The 18,816-nt window shown below is 54.9% G+C and overlaps 1 protein-coding gene and 1 long non-coding RNA gene across 2 annotated transcripts in view; one reads left to right on the top strand and one right to left on the bottom strand.

Moving 5' to 3' along the window:
* CMIP (c-Maf inducing protein) overlaps positions 1–7,571 on the bottom strand; it is a 205,983-nt gene extending 198,412 nt beyond the window's left edge. Inside the window, exon 1 of the mRNA XM_018061763.1 lies at positions 7,201–7,571. Within this exon, the coding sequence (XP_017917252.1) occupies positions 7,201–7,497 (297 nt within the window). The 5' untranslated portion in view covers positions 7,498–7,571. The remainder of the gene's footprint in view (positions 1–7,200) is intronic.
* On the top strand, positions 7,196–16,585 carry LOC102181146. Its single transcript, XR_001919427.1, has 4 exons — positions 7,196–7,270; positions 8,962–9,105; positions 9,979–10,023; positions 16,393–16,585. It is a non-coding gene; the product is annotated as an uncharacterized LOC102181146 (long non-coding RNA).

Raw genomic sequence — 18,816 nt, 5'->3', positions numbered from 1 at the left:
GCCTGAGGCAAATTCAATGATTAGTAGGTTCTAGGTCTGAGAACCTCTAATGCAGTATGGACAAAGGGCGCTGGTTTTGAAGAGTTTGGCTGGGAATTGTACTGAATAATTTAAGAGTCTCTTAGAGCACTGCCATTCTCCACTAAGGGAGGGAGCAGGTTAAATAAAACACACACACCCCAGAAGTGCTAGAAAGAAAGGAAGGCGCCCCACGGGGCAAGGAGCTGCCGGGGTGCCCCGCACCAAGCATGTACAGGCGCTTACAGATATTTTTTAATAGGTGACGAGAGCTCCTGGAAGGCAGGGGTGACGACAACTGGAGCGCGTTTACTGAGATGCGGGCACTTCGCTGCGTGATCACTAAGCCAGGCCAGCCTCAGGGCCTTTGCACCTGCAGCCCTCTCGGTCAGGAACACTCTCCCACCAGACACCGCCTCCTGCCCTGAATGCGGCATGCAAATCAGCAAGGCCGAGCCCCGCGCAGCTCGCCCACCTGTTGCAGCTGCTTTCTCAGGGGCTGGACAGACTTTATATTCCTTACTTAGTGGTTTCTTGTCTGCCCCCACCCCACCGACACATGTTCCAGGAGGGCAGGGACTGGTTTTCCTCAAAGTGCCTACAGACAGCGATATTTATCTGCTAAATGAACTGCCAAGCCTTAATTCACCTAACCCTGACATCATGCTAAAAGGAAGTCCCCATAATGTGAACTTCGCAGATAACGAGAGAGGGGAGGCGGCCTGCCCGAGGTCACCCACCATCCAGGGCGCTGCGGGAGCTGGACTCAAGCCTGCCTGTCTGACCCCTCTGCTGGGTCTGGCTGCTCCCCTCCACCCACCCCACCGACACCGCAGACAGCGGGATGTGGCAGGTATAAAAGCTACTGGACATTCACTGTCAGCACAACAACCCATTTCCGCACCAAAAAATACGTTCTCCGTGATCCCCTTAGTCTCAACAGACACGAAAACCACCCGCACGCACACACACACACACGCACACACGCACACACGCGCGTGCGCGCACCCTTCATAGGGCCCTGCTGTTATCGGCCCAGCTTCAGCCTCACACGGCCTCCCTCAGCGCCCCACTGAACACACTGGGTGCCTTGTCACTAGCGCCAGGAGCCGGGAAGAGACACTGTCACTTCCTCCTTTTCTAACCGCGGGGCCGGGCAGCCTGGCCTCCATCCTGGGGAAGCAGGAAGCCAGGGGACAGCAGCGATGCTCTCAGGTGGGGCAGGAAACGGCCGGCCTGGCCACACAGACCCTTGTCCTCAGGGCGGAGGTCAACGGCTCCGGCTGGGGCCGGGCGGCCAGGCCCTCAGGAGGCTCGCTGGCCCCTGATAGTGACCCAGGCGTGACTCAAGACAGCAGTGACCCCAGGCTGCACGGCCCGTCCCCGCCGTGGGAGGGCCAGCACACCCTCCCGAAGCACTGTGGGCCTGAATATTTTAACACTCGCCAGAAAAGCAGGCGAAGAGCACTCAAATGGTAAAGACAGAGCGACTCCACTCCATAAAAACGGCAGGTTGTCTGTCTGGAAACAGCAGAAGCCTGGGGCTAAGCTAAGTGTCCAGTGGCAGGGGATGGTCTACCAACGCCGCTGTGGTGGCCCCTGACATGCGCAGAGAGGAGCAGCTCGGCTGGGACGGGTCTGCACGGAACGACTGACAGAGAGCACACCGCCCGGCCAGGAACGGCAGCACAGGACCCTGTGAAGATGCCCCGAACGCTCAGCAAGGACGCAGGGCCAGCCTGCAAGCAGAACTGGGGACTGTAGGGACGCGTCACCTTCCCCATGTGCCCTGCCGTACCATCTGAAGGTACTCGACGTGCCTGTTAGTGTTTCAGTTTTCAGGAAAAAAAGAAAAAGAAAAAGATGGTGGGGGGAATTCTGTATTAAAAAAAAAAAAAAAAACTAGACTGTTCCCCTTGAGGAATTGTTCACAAACTTCTTCCAACAATTTCTCTTCCTTCATACATCCCAGATCCACTAAACAGCCCTAAGTCTCCCAAACACACCATTCGTCCCTGGAGACTTTCCTCTGGACTTGGCCCATTTCTAAAGAACGGTCGCCCCCTGCATCCATCCAGGGTTTCACGACGCTCTCTCAGGCTAAAGTGGAGAACCTCAAGGGGATCATGGGCCCCTGTCACACCCCTGTTGCGTGCTGGCACCTGCCAGGTGCCAACGTGAGCGATCTCCGGTATTCACAGGAGCCCTGGACGTGAGGCAGGCTCATCCCCTCTTCTAGGGGAAAAGCAAAGCCCAGCAAGGGAAAGCAATGTTCCCAAAGTCACACAGCCAGGAAGTTTACAATCCAGACCCTGAGCAAACCCTTCTGTGCTGCTCCACAGTGGAGACGCCTGAACTGCGAGGCTGCCTTGCTGAATCTCATTTAAGCCTCTCATCTAAGGCGTAACTTGACCACATCTGGAGATCCATTCCACCAAACTACCAAGTGGGTACCACGCTCGCAGGCCAAGCTGAAGCCAGCAATGAGGTACCCTTGGGGAGCTTCAGTTTTTCAGGGTGACCTGGCTGCCAGGGTCCCCCTAAGCCTGGCTGAATGCGGTGCCCCATGAATGCCCTCTCCCACTGCCAGGTGAGTCAGCAGGCACCCCAGTTGGCACCGAAGAGTGGGCACGCCGGGCATGGCCACCTGTGGGCACGGAGCCCACGCTGGCTCAATAGCAGAGCCCAGTCATGAGCTGCAGGCTTGACACCTTCAACCTGGACCAGCGCGATTTTGCCTGTGGCCAGAAAGGGCACCTCAGATTGCACCAGGCCAGCAGCAGCATCAAAACTACTCCCTCCTGAAAACACACTTATTTATTACAGCCTGGGGGAACAGACCACCTGTGCTGTTTACAGAGAATTCAGACTTTCTCCTCCTCTTCTGTCTCTGCCCCTCCCCTCCACCCCTCCAATCAGACAAGTTACCTGGGAAACAAATTTGATATACTCCAAAATCTTATGACAAACGGCACTGAAAGAGGAAAAAAGAATTCTCTGTGTTTAGTCACGCCACGAAAAGCATCACACAAATCAAAGGCCGGGACGGGCCCAAGGAGGAGGTGCAAGTGACAGGAGTGGAGAAACGAACACACGTGTGCATGCACACGCAGGCAAGTTCCCACGGGACCTGGGACTCACTCAGGAGGACACGGATTTCAACTCCCGAGAGAAACCACCATCCGGACGAACCTGGCACTCGACACCCAGTAGGTGCTTAGGGAGCATGAGTCCAAGCTCAGAAGGTCGGGCCCCGAAGAAAACATCAGGCCAAAGAGACCAGCAAAAACTGAAGGGACTCCTCTTTTCCCTTTCACAGCAAAAAGCCCAGAGACATTTCAGTCGAAGCAGCACAATGGCTGAGAATTTAAAAACAAGTCTCATCAATGAATCGAGCCTTAAGAATAAAGAAGGCCACTGTTAACCCATGCTCTGACCCCTCTTTGGTCAGACGAGACCACCTCTCCCAATTCTGAGATGCCACATGCTAAATGTTTTTTTTTTTTTTTTTAAGGTAAAATAAAAGATTAGCAGCTGATCCACACTTCTCTGGTGCAGAGAAGACAAAGCACAGGGACAAAGCCCTCTTCCCGCGGACAAACATGCCCAGCAGGTGATCAAATTCAGCTCAGGCAAGACAACAGCAAAATGGATTCTGGTCCCTCAGACCCGAATCCTGCCTGCTTCTGCAGGACTCCAAGCCTTTGGCTACCACCAACGCCATGGGCAGCAGCCACGAGAGGCCCAGGGAGGCGGGGGACTGGGAAGTCCGGACATGAAGCGGCAAGGAGGCGCCGTGTGCAGGCCACAGCCCGGGCAGATGGGCCCTTCCCCCGCAAGGTGCGGCCATGTGTACCCCAGGGAGGGGCAGGTGCCACGCAAGCACCCCCACCCAGCCCCTCGGCAGCCAGCCGGGTCGCCGTCGCCTTTTTGCCTCCCTCTTTGTTTATGAGTCTTCCGGATCCAAAGTCTCCTGCACACAGTGCATCAGGCCTGGCGCTGTCACCGGCCATGTCAGGCACACTGTTGACTCTGCAAGGATTTAATCAGTAACCGGCCCAGCAGATAGGCACGGGGGCAAGCTCCAACCTGACCCCACCGAAGGCAAAGTTTACAGCCGGGCCAGGGGAGGAGGCTGCCACCGTCCAGCCCATCCTCCACCTCCCCCTGGGCCGCCCCCCCTCCCCGGGCTGAGCCCACCTCCCCAGCAGGGAATGGAGAGAGGGCCGTCCACCTGGGGGGTGGGGGGCACCCGGCAGGAGCTGCCACTAGGTGGGACTGAGAGCCTGGACGCCATCCCCCACCCGCCTGAGACAGCTGTGGTCCTGGACGCCTGGTCTGTATCTCTGACCACCATCCAGCTAATTGGATCGTGTAGACAGACTACAAAGAGGGTTTGGGCAAAGAGTGTATTTGGTTTGTTTATTGGTTTGAATCCAGATCAATCACTCTGAGTCTTGTGCCTGAAGCCCACACAGTTAACCAGATAATTACCAGATGGTTCCTAGAGGAGCTGTGTAGACGGCTTAATGAAAGGACAGTGCACATTTTATGGAAGGCTGTGACCGGTATGAAACACCGCCCCACCGGCAGCTTGAGGCTGGGCCGCACGGGGCTTTCTGCCGCCACCGTGAACTACACTCAAGTTCACCTTTGTTTCATTTGGGCTAACGTTTCTCAATCGAGGGCTTGGGCCGCGCTCTAAAACGCAGACAGATTACATAATGCCCAGGCCTCAGAGAAACCCCTTGGGCTGCTTTCCTTCCCCGGGGCCTGGACACCAGCACCAGCCAGGTGTCTGGTGATGGGATAAGGTGCCCATCAACCCCACCTCTGCCCTGGAGGCGGCCGCCGTGGCCGGGCCTGCCTCAGCAGCCCCAGTCCGTGCCCACGGGCCCTGGCACACAGAGACCCGTGCATCCCCCTGGAGCCCACCGTGGGCAAAGTTAGGGACAACCCTTCCCCTGCCAGTGGGGCCTGGGGGCAGTCCATGGCACACCGGCCCGGAGATCCCCCCTACGTGTTTCCCAACGCCAGGGCAAGGCTCTGCTGAGACACATCTGGCCACCAGCCCCCAGGCCCAGAAAATCACGGCTCTTCTCCAGAGGTGCCTGGGCAGGGGAAGGTGCCACCCAACCCAGTTGGGGAAGGTGGTGAGGGGCGGGGGGGCGGCGGGGGGAGGCGGCTGCTTGAGAAGCCCAGGGCAAGTGGCTTCACCCTCGTCTCCTCCTCTCTCTCTCTCCAAAACACACCTCTTGAGCAATCAGAGGTAAACTGGGGGAGGGCAGTGAGGGGGAGGGGCACCCTGCACCTTCCAAGCTGGCTCCCCCCAACCACGGGCAGCACAGCACAGTGCCCAGCTTCCCCCAGGGGGGGACAGGAGCTGGGCCCGTCCTTCCCATGGAGGGCCGCTGTGCCTCCCAGCCGCTTTCTCCTCCCCAGCTCCCCTTCATGTTAAGGGGTGGCAGAAAGAAAGACAAAAGTCCCCCATTCTGACCCCCCACCCCCCGCCAGCCAGGGGGAAATTCTGAAGCCAGATTCAGAGGCTGCGGCTCCCAGGCAGGGGACCACTGAGGGCTGAATCTAAAACTCTGTGTGCTGGCGGGTTTTCCGAGGCTCCCCCTCCATCAAATGAAAAGCCAAATGCCACGGCCTGGGGCTCGGGACAGGGTTTGAGAACATGCGCGAGCCTGAAACTGGGGCTGGAAGGCTTCACAGCAACCCAGGATCCTCCCCGAGAAGGCGGTCATTGCAGACTGCACCAGCGTGCCCACAGGAAAGAAAAAATAGGTGTTCTGAGCACGTCGGACCCAAAATTCAGAATAAGAGTCCTCGTGTGTTTCAATGCTCTCGGGAGGTGGGGGGGGAGGGGGAGCTGTTTCAAGGAGTATGGTTTCTTCTGCTAACTTTTCCCCCCTCCCCATTCCTTGGAGCATGTGTCATGGCCTGTGACACACTGCCAAGGGAACATGGACGCTGGGGGGATGTCTGCACACGCTACACGTTTGTGACATGTCGTGTAAGTGACACCCTGCTTCCTGGCTGGGTTTTCTTGGCACAGGTGTGGGCAGGCATTGGATTCAGCACACCCCCACTGCCCCACAGGTTTAGTAAACAGGATCAGGGCTGCCCCAGGGAAGACTGCATTCTGGGGAAGACCTGCCACCTCTCCAGAGAGGATGGGACAGCCCCCACCACATACCACCCTGCACCCATCAAGACTCGGGCCCAAGCAGAGCTGGTGCTTTAAACTGTCCTTGTTTCAAAACACAAAGCATCCTGTTCACCTCCTGCCTGCTACCCTCCCCCGCAGCGACCCCACCACAGCCCTCTCTCTCCACCTTGCAGATCTGATTTCAGAAACCAATCCGCGACTTCTCTCCCTCTCATCAGGGTGACCCAGTCCCAACCATACATTTTAAAACAATAACATAAATACAACCTCCAGCAACAAAACACACGTACAAAATACTACACAGACAATGCAACACCAGAGCCCCACAAGCCAGCTTCCGCACTGGAACTTGACCGCCCTCGGTGGGGAGGAGATAACCCAGGACCCCCGCCCCCTCCCCCTCCACTTCCACCCTCCCTGTGTTGCCAACGAGGTGGTTTTGTGTGTTTTTTTGTTTTTTTGTTTTTTTTTTTTTTCAGAAAGGGAAGCACCCAGTTTTGCCTGCCAGCCCGGGCAGGAAAAAGACGGGTAGAGCAAAGAAAGGAACTGGCTTCTGGAAATTTTTTGGGTTTTGGGGTTTTGAGGTTGTTGGGGCTTTTTTTCCTTTTTTAAAAAAACTGTTTTGTTTTCCCTTCCGGCGCAGATCCAGATGTGCCTTCAGAAAGGGAACCCTCACCACCAACGGGGCCCAGCCTCGGGTCTATCCCAAGGTCCCAGCCGTAAGGAACACAAGCGCTGGGCCCGGAGGTGCCCGAATGCTCAGTCTGGGGACAAGGCCAGATCCTCTCCAGAATTCCAGGGTCTCCCCGGGCCCGCCGGAATCCACAATGCAGCCGGGAGCCCAGCCGGGGAAAGGGGTGCCCGGTTCTCCCGGTGCCCCCACCACCACCCCCCCGGCGCCGGGCAGGCCCCGAGCTCCAGGTGCAGCGGCCGGTGGGAGGGGGCGCCTCCCCGGCCCCGAGGGGAGGCGCGGGGGTGCGGGCGCGCCGACGCGCAGAGCGACTCACCGTGGCGGACGCCAGGCTGTTGTCGGCCAGCGTTAGGTGGTGCGGCTCCCAGCGCCTCAGGAATTTCGAGGTGAGGATCTTGCTGAGAAAGGTCCGCGGGTGCCGGATGACACAGACCTGGATGTCGCCCTCCTGCAGCAGCTTGTACCTCATCCCGTTGCACAGCAGCAGGGCCCGGCGGCAGGGCACGGCGCCCATCTTCGTGCCCTCGGGGGCCGGCACGTCGCCCCCCAGCAGCGGCTTGGCCTCCTCGATCTGCCGAGGGTCGCCGCCTCCCGAGCTGCTGGTCAGATCCATGGCCGGGCCGGAGGGAAGCGGGGAGAGGGGCTGGCCCGGGCTGCCGGGGCGGCGGGGCCCCCCGGGCGGCGGCCCGCACCCCCCCAGCCCCCGGGAAGGCGGCGGGCGCGGGGCTGGGGGCGCCCCGCAGGGGCGGGGCCCGGGCGGCGGGCGGCGCGGGGCTTCCTGCGGGCTCCGGCTTCCTCCTAGCTCGTCGGGTGCATGCTCGCGGCGGCCGGACCGGCTCGGCGGGCGGCGGGCGGGGGCGCGGGCGAGCGGGGGGCGGCGGCGGCGTGGGCGGGCGGCCGCGCGGGCGGGCGTGTCTCGGGCCCGCCGCCCGCTCGTGTGCACGGTGCGTGTGTCCGGGCGGCCGTCCGCGAGCGAGTGTGCGCCGGGGCCGCGGGGGCCGGCGCGGCGGGGAGCTCGCGGAGCCGCGCGGCGCGCGCGCGATTGGTCCCCGGGGGTCATGTGCCCGCCCTCTGACGTCAATGGCGGCAACGCCGGCCGCCGCCGCGGCTTCGGCCTCGCGCGGGCGGGGTCCGCCGGCGGGGGGGGCGAGGGGCGGGCGCGGCCCGGCAGAAGCGGCGGCCCCGGGGAGAGGGGCGGGGGCGGCCTGGCCCGCGGGACCCCGGCGCCCCGCCCGGAACCGGGGGACGGGGGCGGGGCGCCTGACGTCACGTCGGGCCGCGCCCCCCCGCCGCCGGTGCCCAGGCGGCCCGGGCCCGAGAGCGGTCCGCGCGGGTGGCGGAGGGCCGGCCGGGTGCCAGACCGAGAGCCCGGGGCCGGGGCCGGGGCCGGGGAGGGCTGGGCCGGAGGTGCTGGGGGAGGGCCGCCCGACCTGGGACCCCCTCCCAGCTCTGGCCTCCCACCTGGATGGCCAGGTGACCCGCCACCCCCGCTCAGCTCTGGCCGCCCACCTGGATGGCCAGGTGACCCTCCACCCCCGCTCAGCTCTGGCCTCCCACCTGGATGGCCAGGTGACCCTCCACCCCCGCTCAGCTCTGGCTGCCCACCTGGATGGCCAGGTGAGCCTCCACCCCCGCCCAGCTCTGGCGGTCCACCTAGATGGCCAGGTGACCCCCCCACCCCCGCTCAGCTCTGGCCGCCCACCTGGATGGCCAGGTGACCCTCCACCCCCGCTCAGCTCTGGCTGCCCACCTGGATGGCCAGGGGACATAGATATTCCCTGGAACTGCAAATGTCCCATCAGGTATCCAAATAATGAGCCACACACACCCTGGCTCAGCCGGTGGGACTCTACGGGCCTTCTGGTCATTTACAGATGTCTGTCTGCCCTTGGGGTCCTCAAGCTTCTGCGGGGAGGAGACAGGCTCCCCAGCCACCATCCCCCCCTTGCTTTCCTTCTCCTCCTGGAGTCTGATCAGTTCCTAACAGGAACCTAGACACAGACTGCCTCTCCAGTGTTATGTTCGCCGCCTCTGCCTGCACCCCAGCGGCCCAGACCTTTTTTCCTCTCCCCTTCAGGCCGGGTCATTTCTGTCTGCGTTCCCAGGCCCTGCAGGGCTGTGAGAGAACCATATTGGAAGCACCCTCAGGGAAAGAACTGCCATGTCACGGGGGCACTCCAGCTGTGCAACAAGAAATGGACCCTGTGTGCCATCGGAAAAGGTACCCAGAGCTACCTAGCCAGTGCTCAGCTCTGGGGTTGGGTTCCTCACATCCACCTGTCAATAGCATTAAAACCCCCAGATCCGTGCCTTTTTGTTTAGTGAAGGTGCCTCTGTAAGTGGACACACGGGTGTGTGAACATGCATTGAATTGCATCATAAATGCCAAAGTCTGTCCACGGCAGCCCTTCAGTGGGGATTGTCCCTTTCCCCTGCTCCAGAACACACGAGGTTAGGGCTTCCCAAAAGATACTCACCCAAGCCGGGCCAGGGCTGGCACCTGGGTGGAAGTCAGGGCCCGATGTGTGTCCCTCTGCAGAGAAGAAACATGCAGGCTGCCCGGGAGATAGATGTGCAGAGCTGTTCTCTCATGAGCCATGGGAAGGCAAATGAGGTGGGGAAATGGGGAATTCACTGACTCCCTACAACCTGCTGGCAATTTCTCTTCTTCAAGTTCTGAACTTCAACAGCCTTGAGAAAACCATCAAACAAGGAGTGAAGCCGGAGTCCCTAACTGATGACGCAGCTCCAGGCCATACCTTTAAGAGGGTTTGTGCCTGCTCAGTCGCTTCAGTCGTGTCTGACTCTTTGCGACCCCATGGACTGTAGCCCGCCAGGCTTCTCTGTCCCTGGGATTCTCCAGGCCAGAATACTGGAGGGGGTTGCCATGCCCTCCTCCAGGGGATCTTCCTGACCCAGGGATCGAACCCACGTCTCTTACATCTCCTGCATTGGCAGGCAGATTCCTTACCACCTGGGAAGCCCATTTAAGGGGGTTAGATCTGTTGTTCAGACCTTTATAGAGCTGCTGTTTGCCAATTGCAGGAATAATTCCTAGCATCCTAAGCACACATACAACTTTTCCTTCTCACAGCAACACTATGACACAGGATTGACCCATCACCATCCCCTCCTGCAGGTAAGGATACAGAGAGGCTGCCAGCCTCATGTGGCTAATCAGGACCCGGCCCAGGTGCGAAGCTCAGCATCTAAGGCCATGTAAAGACAATTACCATACTCCTCATGGCGGGGAGTGGGGGTGGGGAGAGGTTTGCGGGTGTGTGCTGTGGCACTGTGGACATGTCCTGACTCCACGTGGTCATTAGGAATCAGGGAAGACCCTCAGTCCATGCAGGAAACGGCAGGCGTTTTGCCACAGCATAGAAAGAGCCTGGAGGGTGCAGGGCAAAGGCCCTAGAGGTGAGCAGGGACAGAGCAAGCAGTGCCCTGAAGTGCAGGCCCAGGGACCAGACTCTCCCCTGAGAGCAGTGGGAAGCCACCACACAGGCCATCCAGGGGAGTGACTTGTAGATGTCACCTTCATCCAGGTCACTGGCCACAGCACATGGATAAGGTTTGCAAAGCAGCAGCCTGGAGGCAGGGAGGCTGGTGGAGAGGCTGTCGAGGGTACCCAGGAAGGAGGTGATGGGGTGCAACAGGAAATCATGAGCGGGGAGGCTCGATGGCAGACAAAGCAGCTGCCGTCCACTTGAGGGACATCTGTGGACCCTCCTCTCCCCATTCAGGGGGCAGAACTTCAGCAGAATGAGATTTACCAGGATGCAGTTTCAGATGTCATCCAGACCTCCTCAGCACTGCTTGGTATGGTACTTGATGAATAGGAGCAGCGTGATGAAGTGCCAGGTACTATGCTAGGGGAGTTATAAATTTGTTCTCTTTCCTTCCTCTCAACCAACCCAGAAGACGGAAATCACCATCTCCATCTTAAGGATGAGGAAGTTGAGGTTTAGACAAACATGAGGATCTTAGCCAAGATTTTGACCCCAAATTCTGTCTGACCATGTCTTTCCCACTCCTTCTGTAATGTTTTCCTGAGCAGAGGCTCAGGAAGAAAAGTGCTGAATTTGATCAATATATCTTTCAATAATATTTCTTGGTTTGAGTTTGAGGGCAGTGACATGGAGCCCACAAGGTACTATAAGAAGTTCCCTGGAAACTGAAAGCAGGAGTTCCTGGTCAACAGTAGCCCTCGTGCTTGCAAGCAAATACACAGTGACCTGTGGTCAGGCTCACCTGTCCCCTGTTGCTTAGGCAGTAGATTGAGGTCAGCGAGCGAGGCTGCGAGGAGATGGAATGCGCTTATATCAGTGATACGCAGAGTCCCTCACCTCCCAATGGCCCAGGTTCTTGACCTAAAAATGAGTAAGTCCAGCTGTCAGATTCCATCAGAAGCCCCCTCCCTGCAGCCCCCCAGCCTCTGTAGGAGACACAAGCCCACTGAGTTTCCACCAATGCCTCAGGTACCCAGGTCATCCTCGGTGCCACAGGAGTCCAGATTCTGCCAGCAATAGTACAGGTCCCGTAGAGGTCACCCTCCTGGCATCAAACTTGAGAGGGTCATGGAGCAGTAGGACCGACAGGCAAGGTCACGAACCCATCACTCTCCCGGGGCTCATGGGCCAGTTGGCTCACAAAGATCACCAGACAAAGCTTCCATGTTCTCCAATCTTTGCTGGCAGCCCCTCGTTTGAGCCCGTCCCGAAGACCGATGTTCTGCTCTCACCGGCTCACTGCAAGTTCCTCTTCCACTTGGATCAACAGTGTACCACGGGTTCACTCGGGGCCTTGTTGGTGAAGATGCTACTCCATGCTAGACGCTGGGGGCATGTGGTGAGGGAGCGGGAAACAGCTCGCAGCTCAACCCTGAGGTCCCTCAGGTCACCCCCTGGAGCCAACTCAGAGGGGAAAGACAGACCTGCTGCCCTGGCAGCCTACAAAGGGACCTGAGGAAGTCGCAAAGTCCCCGGTGGGAGGAGAGCGTGAGAGCCGATGACTAGCCCTGAGAGAGGGCCGCCTAGGCGTCTGCTTCTACCTAATGCACGCCCAGAGGTCCTTTGCCCAGTTCCCTCCTCCCCTCTCCACAAAATGCTCCACAAACCCAACACACTGTATCCTCCAAGAGGGCAGGATCTGTGCCAGTTCTGCCCATCACTGTGTCCAGCGGTGTGCTGGTGACTGTTTAAGCATCAGCTTGCGGGGGGTGGGGGGTTGCTGATTTATAGCATTTGACAATCTCCCTGGTGGAAATATTCCCACCACGGCCATCTTCAGGTTATCAGCAGGCCTCACTGAACATGGAGAATTGGGAAGAGACGTACCCGACTGCAGTGTTTCCACCCTACAGATACAACATTCCAGGGGACATGAAACAGGGGCAGAGGGGTCTCAGCTCAGGGCTTGCAAAGCCTAAAATATTTCTATCTAGCCCTTTTACAGAAGAAGTTTGGCGACCCCTGAAATAGGCGTAAATAACCTTTGGAACAGAAATGCTAGTAAAATAATTAGGAAGTGGGGGTCGGTGATGGACGGGGAGGCCTGGCGTGCTGTGGTTCATGGGGTCGCAAAGAGTTGGGTGCTGCGGTTCATGGGGTCGCAAAGAATCGGGTGCTGCGGTTCATGGGGTCGCAAAGAGCCGGACACGACTGAGCGACTGCACTGCACTGAACTGATGAGTTTTATTACCTTTTTAAAGATACAATTTATTTAAATATAATTTGATATTTATTCCATCCTGTTTAATGGCTCTGACAACCAGCTTGCAAAATTCCTGAAAAACAGTCAGCTCTCATGGGCGAGCATAGGTCAGCTCCAACAGGTCCCTGCCTGTTCTGGACTGTAGAAGCTGCATGATGGTTATCTGTTGGAAATCAAACTGCAACGCCAACATTCTAATCATTAGGCAATACTGCCCTGCTTCCTGCCTGCCTTCATTCAATTCCATTAAACCCGTGTCAGCACCTACTGAGGGCCAAGGACTTTGCTGGGGACTATAGGTCCAGCTCACACAAGGTGCTGCCCTCGTGAGGCTCATAGTTGAGTGAGGGGAATTGGACACCCCTCCTCCCCCTTCACCCCCCATTTACCAGATGTGTGTATCTTTGGTTGATTTGCTGTAAAATGGGATTATAACAGCACCTTTTCCCAGAGTCATAGGAATTAAATGAGCTCACAGCCCAGCACTGGGTGAGCACGTAGAATAAGCATTGTATTTTCATGTCAACACTGTCATCTTCGAACCCGTGTTCCCAAGGCCCTGATTACAGCCCTTCTCAAGCTCATGTTGCCCAACAACTGGAGCACAGACACTCAGTACAGCGTCTGTGCAGGGGTTTCAACTTTGGCCGCTACGAACATTTAAGGGCTGGATCATTCCTGGCAGCAGACAGCTGCCCGGGGCACTGGAGGGTGTTCAGCAGCATCCTTGGCCCTAACCCATAGATGCCAGGAGCAGCCACGATTTGCGACAAACAGAATGTCTCCAGACGTTACCGCATGTCACCTGGGAGGCAGAATCAGCCCTGATTGAGAACCCCTGGTTTGAAGGAAAATGTTTTTCCCACCTTCTCAGCCAGTACAGGATGCTCCCCAGGCATCCTGTGGTTCTCTGTCTGGGGGAGATTATATTGTCCACACTCATGCAACGGCACGTCCTTCCTCAGATGCCACTTCCCAGGGGCCGGAGGAAACTCACAGTCAGCTTTATCAGGCTGTCAAGGAACACAGGAAGTCACAGGATGAAATGAGATGCAACCTGTTTGGAGTCATGTTTCTGGAGCCCCTTAATGGCATGAAGCTATGCCTGTAATCATATGCCAGGTGCTAGAAGCAGAATTATTTGTTCTTAATTTCATAGCTGCCCCCATGGAACTGCTGCTTTGGGGGAACATTCCCAAAGCTCCAACTGAAAACTCCGTCTCAAAATTACATCATCCAGGAGAGTATTCCTGAGCCTCATTTTTAACAGGCATGAGACACCAGCGTAATGGAACACACACTCTGTACTGATGGCATTTAACGTACTGATCAAATAATGTGCTTATTCTCCTGGTATAAGGAGAGGAGTCATGTTTTCATCCTGAAGTCAGGGAACATCCCCCTCCCGCTTCTGAGCTGATGTGAAGTCAGCCCATTTTCTAGGCTCATGGGTGGGGAGGGACGGAGGGGGCGTAGGAGCCCCGTTTCCTACTTAGCAGCCTGTGTACTGGGTAGCTGAGTGATGACCTGCCACACCCCCTACTTCTCTAGTTTGGGAGATTTGGAGGTGCAATATTGCTGCTGTTTTTTTTATCTTTTGGGTCTCTTGGCCCCAAGGTATATGAGGGCCCCAACCAGGAATCAAACCTGTACCTGATTCATTGGAAGGTGAAGTCTTAACCACTGGACTGCTAGGGAAGTCCCTGAGGTTAATTAAAAAAAAAAATGTATTACAGAGGATTGAACATTTATCTAAAACTAATCTTTGTTACTCAATATGCCAGCAAATTTGGAAAACTCAGCAGTGGCCACAGGACTGGAAAAGGTCAGTTTTCATTCCAATCCTTAAGAAAGGCAATGCCAAAGAATGCTCAAACTACCGCACAACTGCACTCATCTCACACGCTAGTAAAGTAATGCTCAAGATTCTCCAAGCCAGGCTTCAGCAGTACGTGAACCGTGAACTTCCAGATGTTCAAGCTGGGTATGGAAAAGGCAGAGGAACCAGAGATCAAATTACCAACATCTGCTGGATCATGGAAAAAGCAAGAGAGTTCCAGAAAAACATCTATTTCTGCTTTATTGACTATGCTGAAGCCTTTGACTATGTGGATCACAATAAACTGTGGAAAATTCTGAAAGAGATGGGAATACCAGACCACTTGACCTGCTTCTTGAGAAACCTATATGCAGGTCAGGAAGCAACAGTTAGAACTGGACATGGAACAACAGACTGGTTCCAAATAGGAAAAGGAGTACGTCAAGGCTGTATACTGTCACTTTGCTTATTTAACTTATATGCAGAGTACATCATGAGAAAAGCTGGAATCAAGATTGCCAGGAGAAATATCAATAACTTCAGATATGCAGATGACACTACCCTTATGACAGAAAGTGAAGAGGAACTAAAATGCCTCTTGAGGAAAGTGAAAGAGGAGAGTGAAAAAGTTGGCTTAAAGCTCAACATTCAGAAAATGAAGATCATGTCATCTGGTCCCATCACTTCATGGCAAATAGATGGGGAAACAGTGGAAACAGTGGCTGACTTTATTTTGGGGGGGCCCAAAATCACTGCAGATGGTGATTGTAGCCATGAAATTAAAAGACGCTTACTCCTTGGAAGGAAAGTTATGACCAACCTAGATAGCATATTCAAAAGCAGAGACATTACTTTGCCAATAAAGGTCCGTCTAGTCAAGGCTATGGTTTTTCCTGTGGTCGTGTGTGAATGTGAGAGTTGGACTGTGAAGAAAGCTGAGTGCCGAAGAATTGATGCTTTTGAACTGTGGTGTTGGAGAAGACTCTTGAGAGTCCCTTGGACTGCAAGGAGATCCAATCAGTCCATCCTAAAGGAAATCAGTCCTGGGTGTTCATTGGAAGGAGTGATGCTAAAGCTGAAACTCCAATACTTTGGCCACCTCATGTGAAGAGTTGACTCATTGGAAAAGACTCTGATGCTGGGAGGGATTAGGGGCAGGAGGAGAAGGGGACGACAGAGGATGAGATGGCTGGATGGCATCACGGACTCGATGGACATGAGTTTGAGTGAACTCTGGAAGTTGGTGATGGACAGGGAGGCCTGGCGTGCTGCAATTCATGGGTCGCAAATAGTTGGACACGACTGAGCGACTGAACTGAACTGAACTGAATCTTTGTTACACACAATCAGTTAATTGATTTACATACACACACCAAAACCTTAATAGCAGTTATCTCTGCAGTGGCTGGGATTATAAGTCATTCTTTTGCCTTTGGAAATCAACATTATCAAAATACAATTTACATGAAATAAAAGTCACCCGTTTAAAAAGAACAGGTTGATAAGTGTTGATGAAGATCTACACCGAGGTAACCACCACCCGAATCAAGACACCAATATAGAACATTCTCACAACCCAAACAAAGCTTCTTCTGCTCCTCTGCTGTTGATCCCAGCCACCCACTTGCTGGCCTAGACATCCCCCCATCTGCCTTCTGTCACTATAGATAGTTTCACCCCTTCGTGAAGTTCACATAAATAGAGTCAGAAGATACATCCTCCTTGGGTCTGACCTCTGACGCACCGTAACACTTTTGGCGATCCATCCGTGTTGGTGCACATATTGTGGTCTGTTCCTTTCGTGGCTGACTAATCTATCCATTACACAGCTGCAAGACTTATGGGTAAATACTGTTGTCCTCTTTCTGCTCTCTTCCCACCCCCCAAGCCCAAATTTTTTACAAGGAACATGTATTGATTTGTTTTATTTTTGAAAAAAGACAAATGCCATTCATTTTTTTTTAAAATTCACAGGGACTTTATGAAATGCCAGGCTGCTGCTGACGCGTGGAAATGGATGCCTGGCACAGCCGCACAGAGGTTTGAAGGCCACGGATCATATTTTTAAAAATAAAAACCACTGTGTTTTTCAGATTAATTGCATCTCTCTCCCACACCAGCCTTTGCGGTGAGCTGCTCAAATTGACCAATTTAAATGTGACCTCACTTCTTTCCCCTCCATCCGCTCTGAGTCAGTTGCTAAGAAGCAAGGAAAGGAAGTATGGCGGGGGGCGGGGAGGGGGGGCAGCGTGTTAACATGTGTGGAGTATGTGTGGCTCTTCCAAAACCTAGCCACATCCCCTTTCATGAGCCGAGACATGATCAAGGGTCTGTCCAGGATCCCAGAGCAGGAGAACAGGAGGATGGAATCCAGGGGCTCCAGGAGGGATGGGAAGGAGGCTGAAAGCACAAACTTTGGATTTGGATCCCAGCTGTCCACCTGAGTTAGCTGGGTGACATTACCCGAACCTCTTAACTTCTCAGAAGCCTCAGTCTCTTCATCTGTGAAACAGAGATCCAATCTGATAGCCACAATCAAGCAAACGAGACAATGCGTGTAAAGTGCTCAGAGCGAGGTTTAGGAAGAAGTGCCCAGTGCATGGTAGGGAAGTCAGGTTGCTCAACTCCTGGTTCCTTCTTTCTTCAGCCACGAAGCTGAACTTCATGGCAGCCATGGAACCGAAACTGTAGTCTGCCTGGGCTGAAGGGAGAGGAGTGGACGTTTTCTTGCAGCTCTGGTGAGCAGACCCTCACAGAGTCAGAGAAACGAGCGAGGGCAGGCTGCAGCAGCAGGGTGCTCGCCGAGACCCCTGCTGCAACAGAAACCAACCAGGGTAGCTTCAAATAGAGTGGAAATGGCTTAGAAGGAATCAAGGGTGTCTCACAGGACCCCTAAGAACATAAAGGTAGACAGGTCTCAGAAACGGCCAGAAACCAGGGCCCTTCTTTCGGTTCTGTGTGCCTGCTTCTCTCTGCGTCTTCTTACCCTGCATCCAGACTTCCTCCGCTGTGTCACTTCAGCCTGACAGAAGCGGACCCCTCGAGAGATCCACTGAGATCAATAATCGACGAGCTCTATCTATCTTTTAAATTATGAAAATATGATAACGCATTTATAGGAGACTTGAAAAACTACCTATACAATGTTATATATAGTTACTGGGAGTTCTTTCTTTGGTCCAGTTCTAAGGGAAGAATTTAGTTGCTCAAATGGCCCAGATGCCCACCCCAGCCAGTGTCTGAGCTAAGCTGTCCGAATATGGATGCTGGCGCCCACTCCTTAGAGGTGAGGATGGTCAGGTGGGTCATTGTGAGCTGGACAGTCCCCCAAGAAACGTCTTATCCCAAATAATAACCACTTCTTTTCATTGTGTTCCCCAACCTTGTGCATTTATTTTATTAACAATAGCAAATACCTACATATGTCTTACTATGTGCCAGCCACTAGTATAAACACTTTGCCTGTGTTGATTCCTTTAAATTAATCCTCACGAAATTGCAGTGGGGTTTATTGTCTCCATTGTATGAATGAGGAAGTTGACGAGTAGGGAGGTTCATTAACTTGCCCAAGGTCACACTTGAACCTGGTCAGTTTAGTACTAGCCTCCCTCTCTTAGCCACCCTGCCACGTTGCCTATTTTATTTGTTTTAAATATTTATTTACTTACTCATCTGTCTGCGTCGGGTCTGAGTTGTGGCACTCAAATCTTCGCTATAGAGTGCAGAATCTTACAGGACGCAGGATCTTTCGTTGCAGCCTGTGAATTCTTAGTTGCAGCCTGTGGGATGGGATCTAGTTCCCTGACCAGGGATCAAGCCCGGGCCCTTGGCACTGAGAGCCTGGAGTCTGTCTCTGGACCTCCAGGGAAGTCCCTGCTTATTTTATTTTTCTGGGTCATGCTTCATGGCATGCAAGATCGTAGTTCCTCGACCCGGGCCCTTGGCAGTGAGAGCCTGGACTTCTAACCACTGGACTGCCAGGGAGTTCCCAGCGCTGCCTGTTTTAGCCCGAGTTATGCTTTTCATAATTTTGCTGTTAGCTCACATTTCTCAAAAAGAGAAAAAAGATAAGGAAGGGGATGAATGCTGTCTCTGACGTCTCACAAAACCTCTTCTAGTCGACAGTGGGAAACACTGGAGCCCTGCCGGTCGGCCTGTCCCATTCTGAACTGGGCAGGGGCGGGGGGCAGGATGGCATTGCCACTGCCTCCCCACGCCGCCCTGTGGCACCGCCCTGGCCTGGACCACCTAGGGCAGGACTTACAGCTTCTTTACCTGCACGCAGCAGGTGTTCAATAAGGTGGCTGTTGCCGAGAAAACGTGTTCCCCACTTTACAAGTTTCAAAGCACTTCCAAAGACAGGCAAAGAGATCAGCTAGTGTACTGTTCTGTGACACC

The sequence above is a fragment of the Capra hircus genome, chromosome 18 (assembly GCF_001704415.2).
Source record: "Capra hircus breed San Clemente chromosome 18, ASM170441v1, whole genome shotgun sequence".
Classification (NCBI taxonomy): Eukaryota; Metazoa; Chordata; class Mammalia; order Artiodactyla; family Bovidae; genus Capra; species Capra hircus.
Note: the sequence above shows the minus strand (reverse complement) of the source record. Positions and strands in the feature narration are given on the sequence as shown.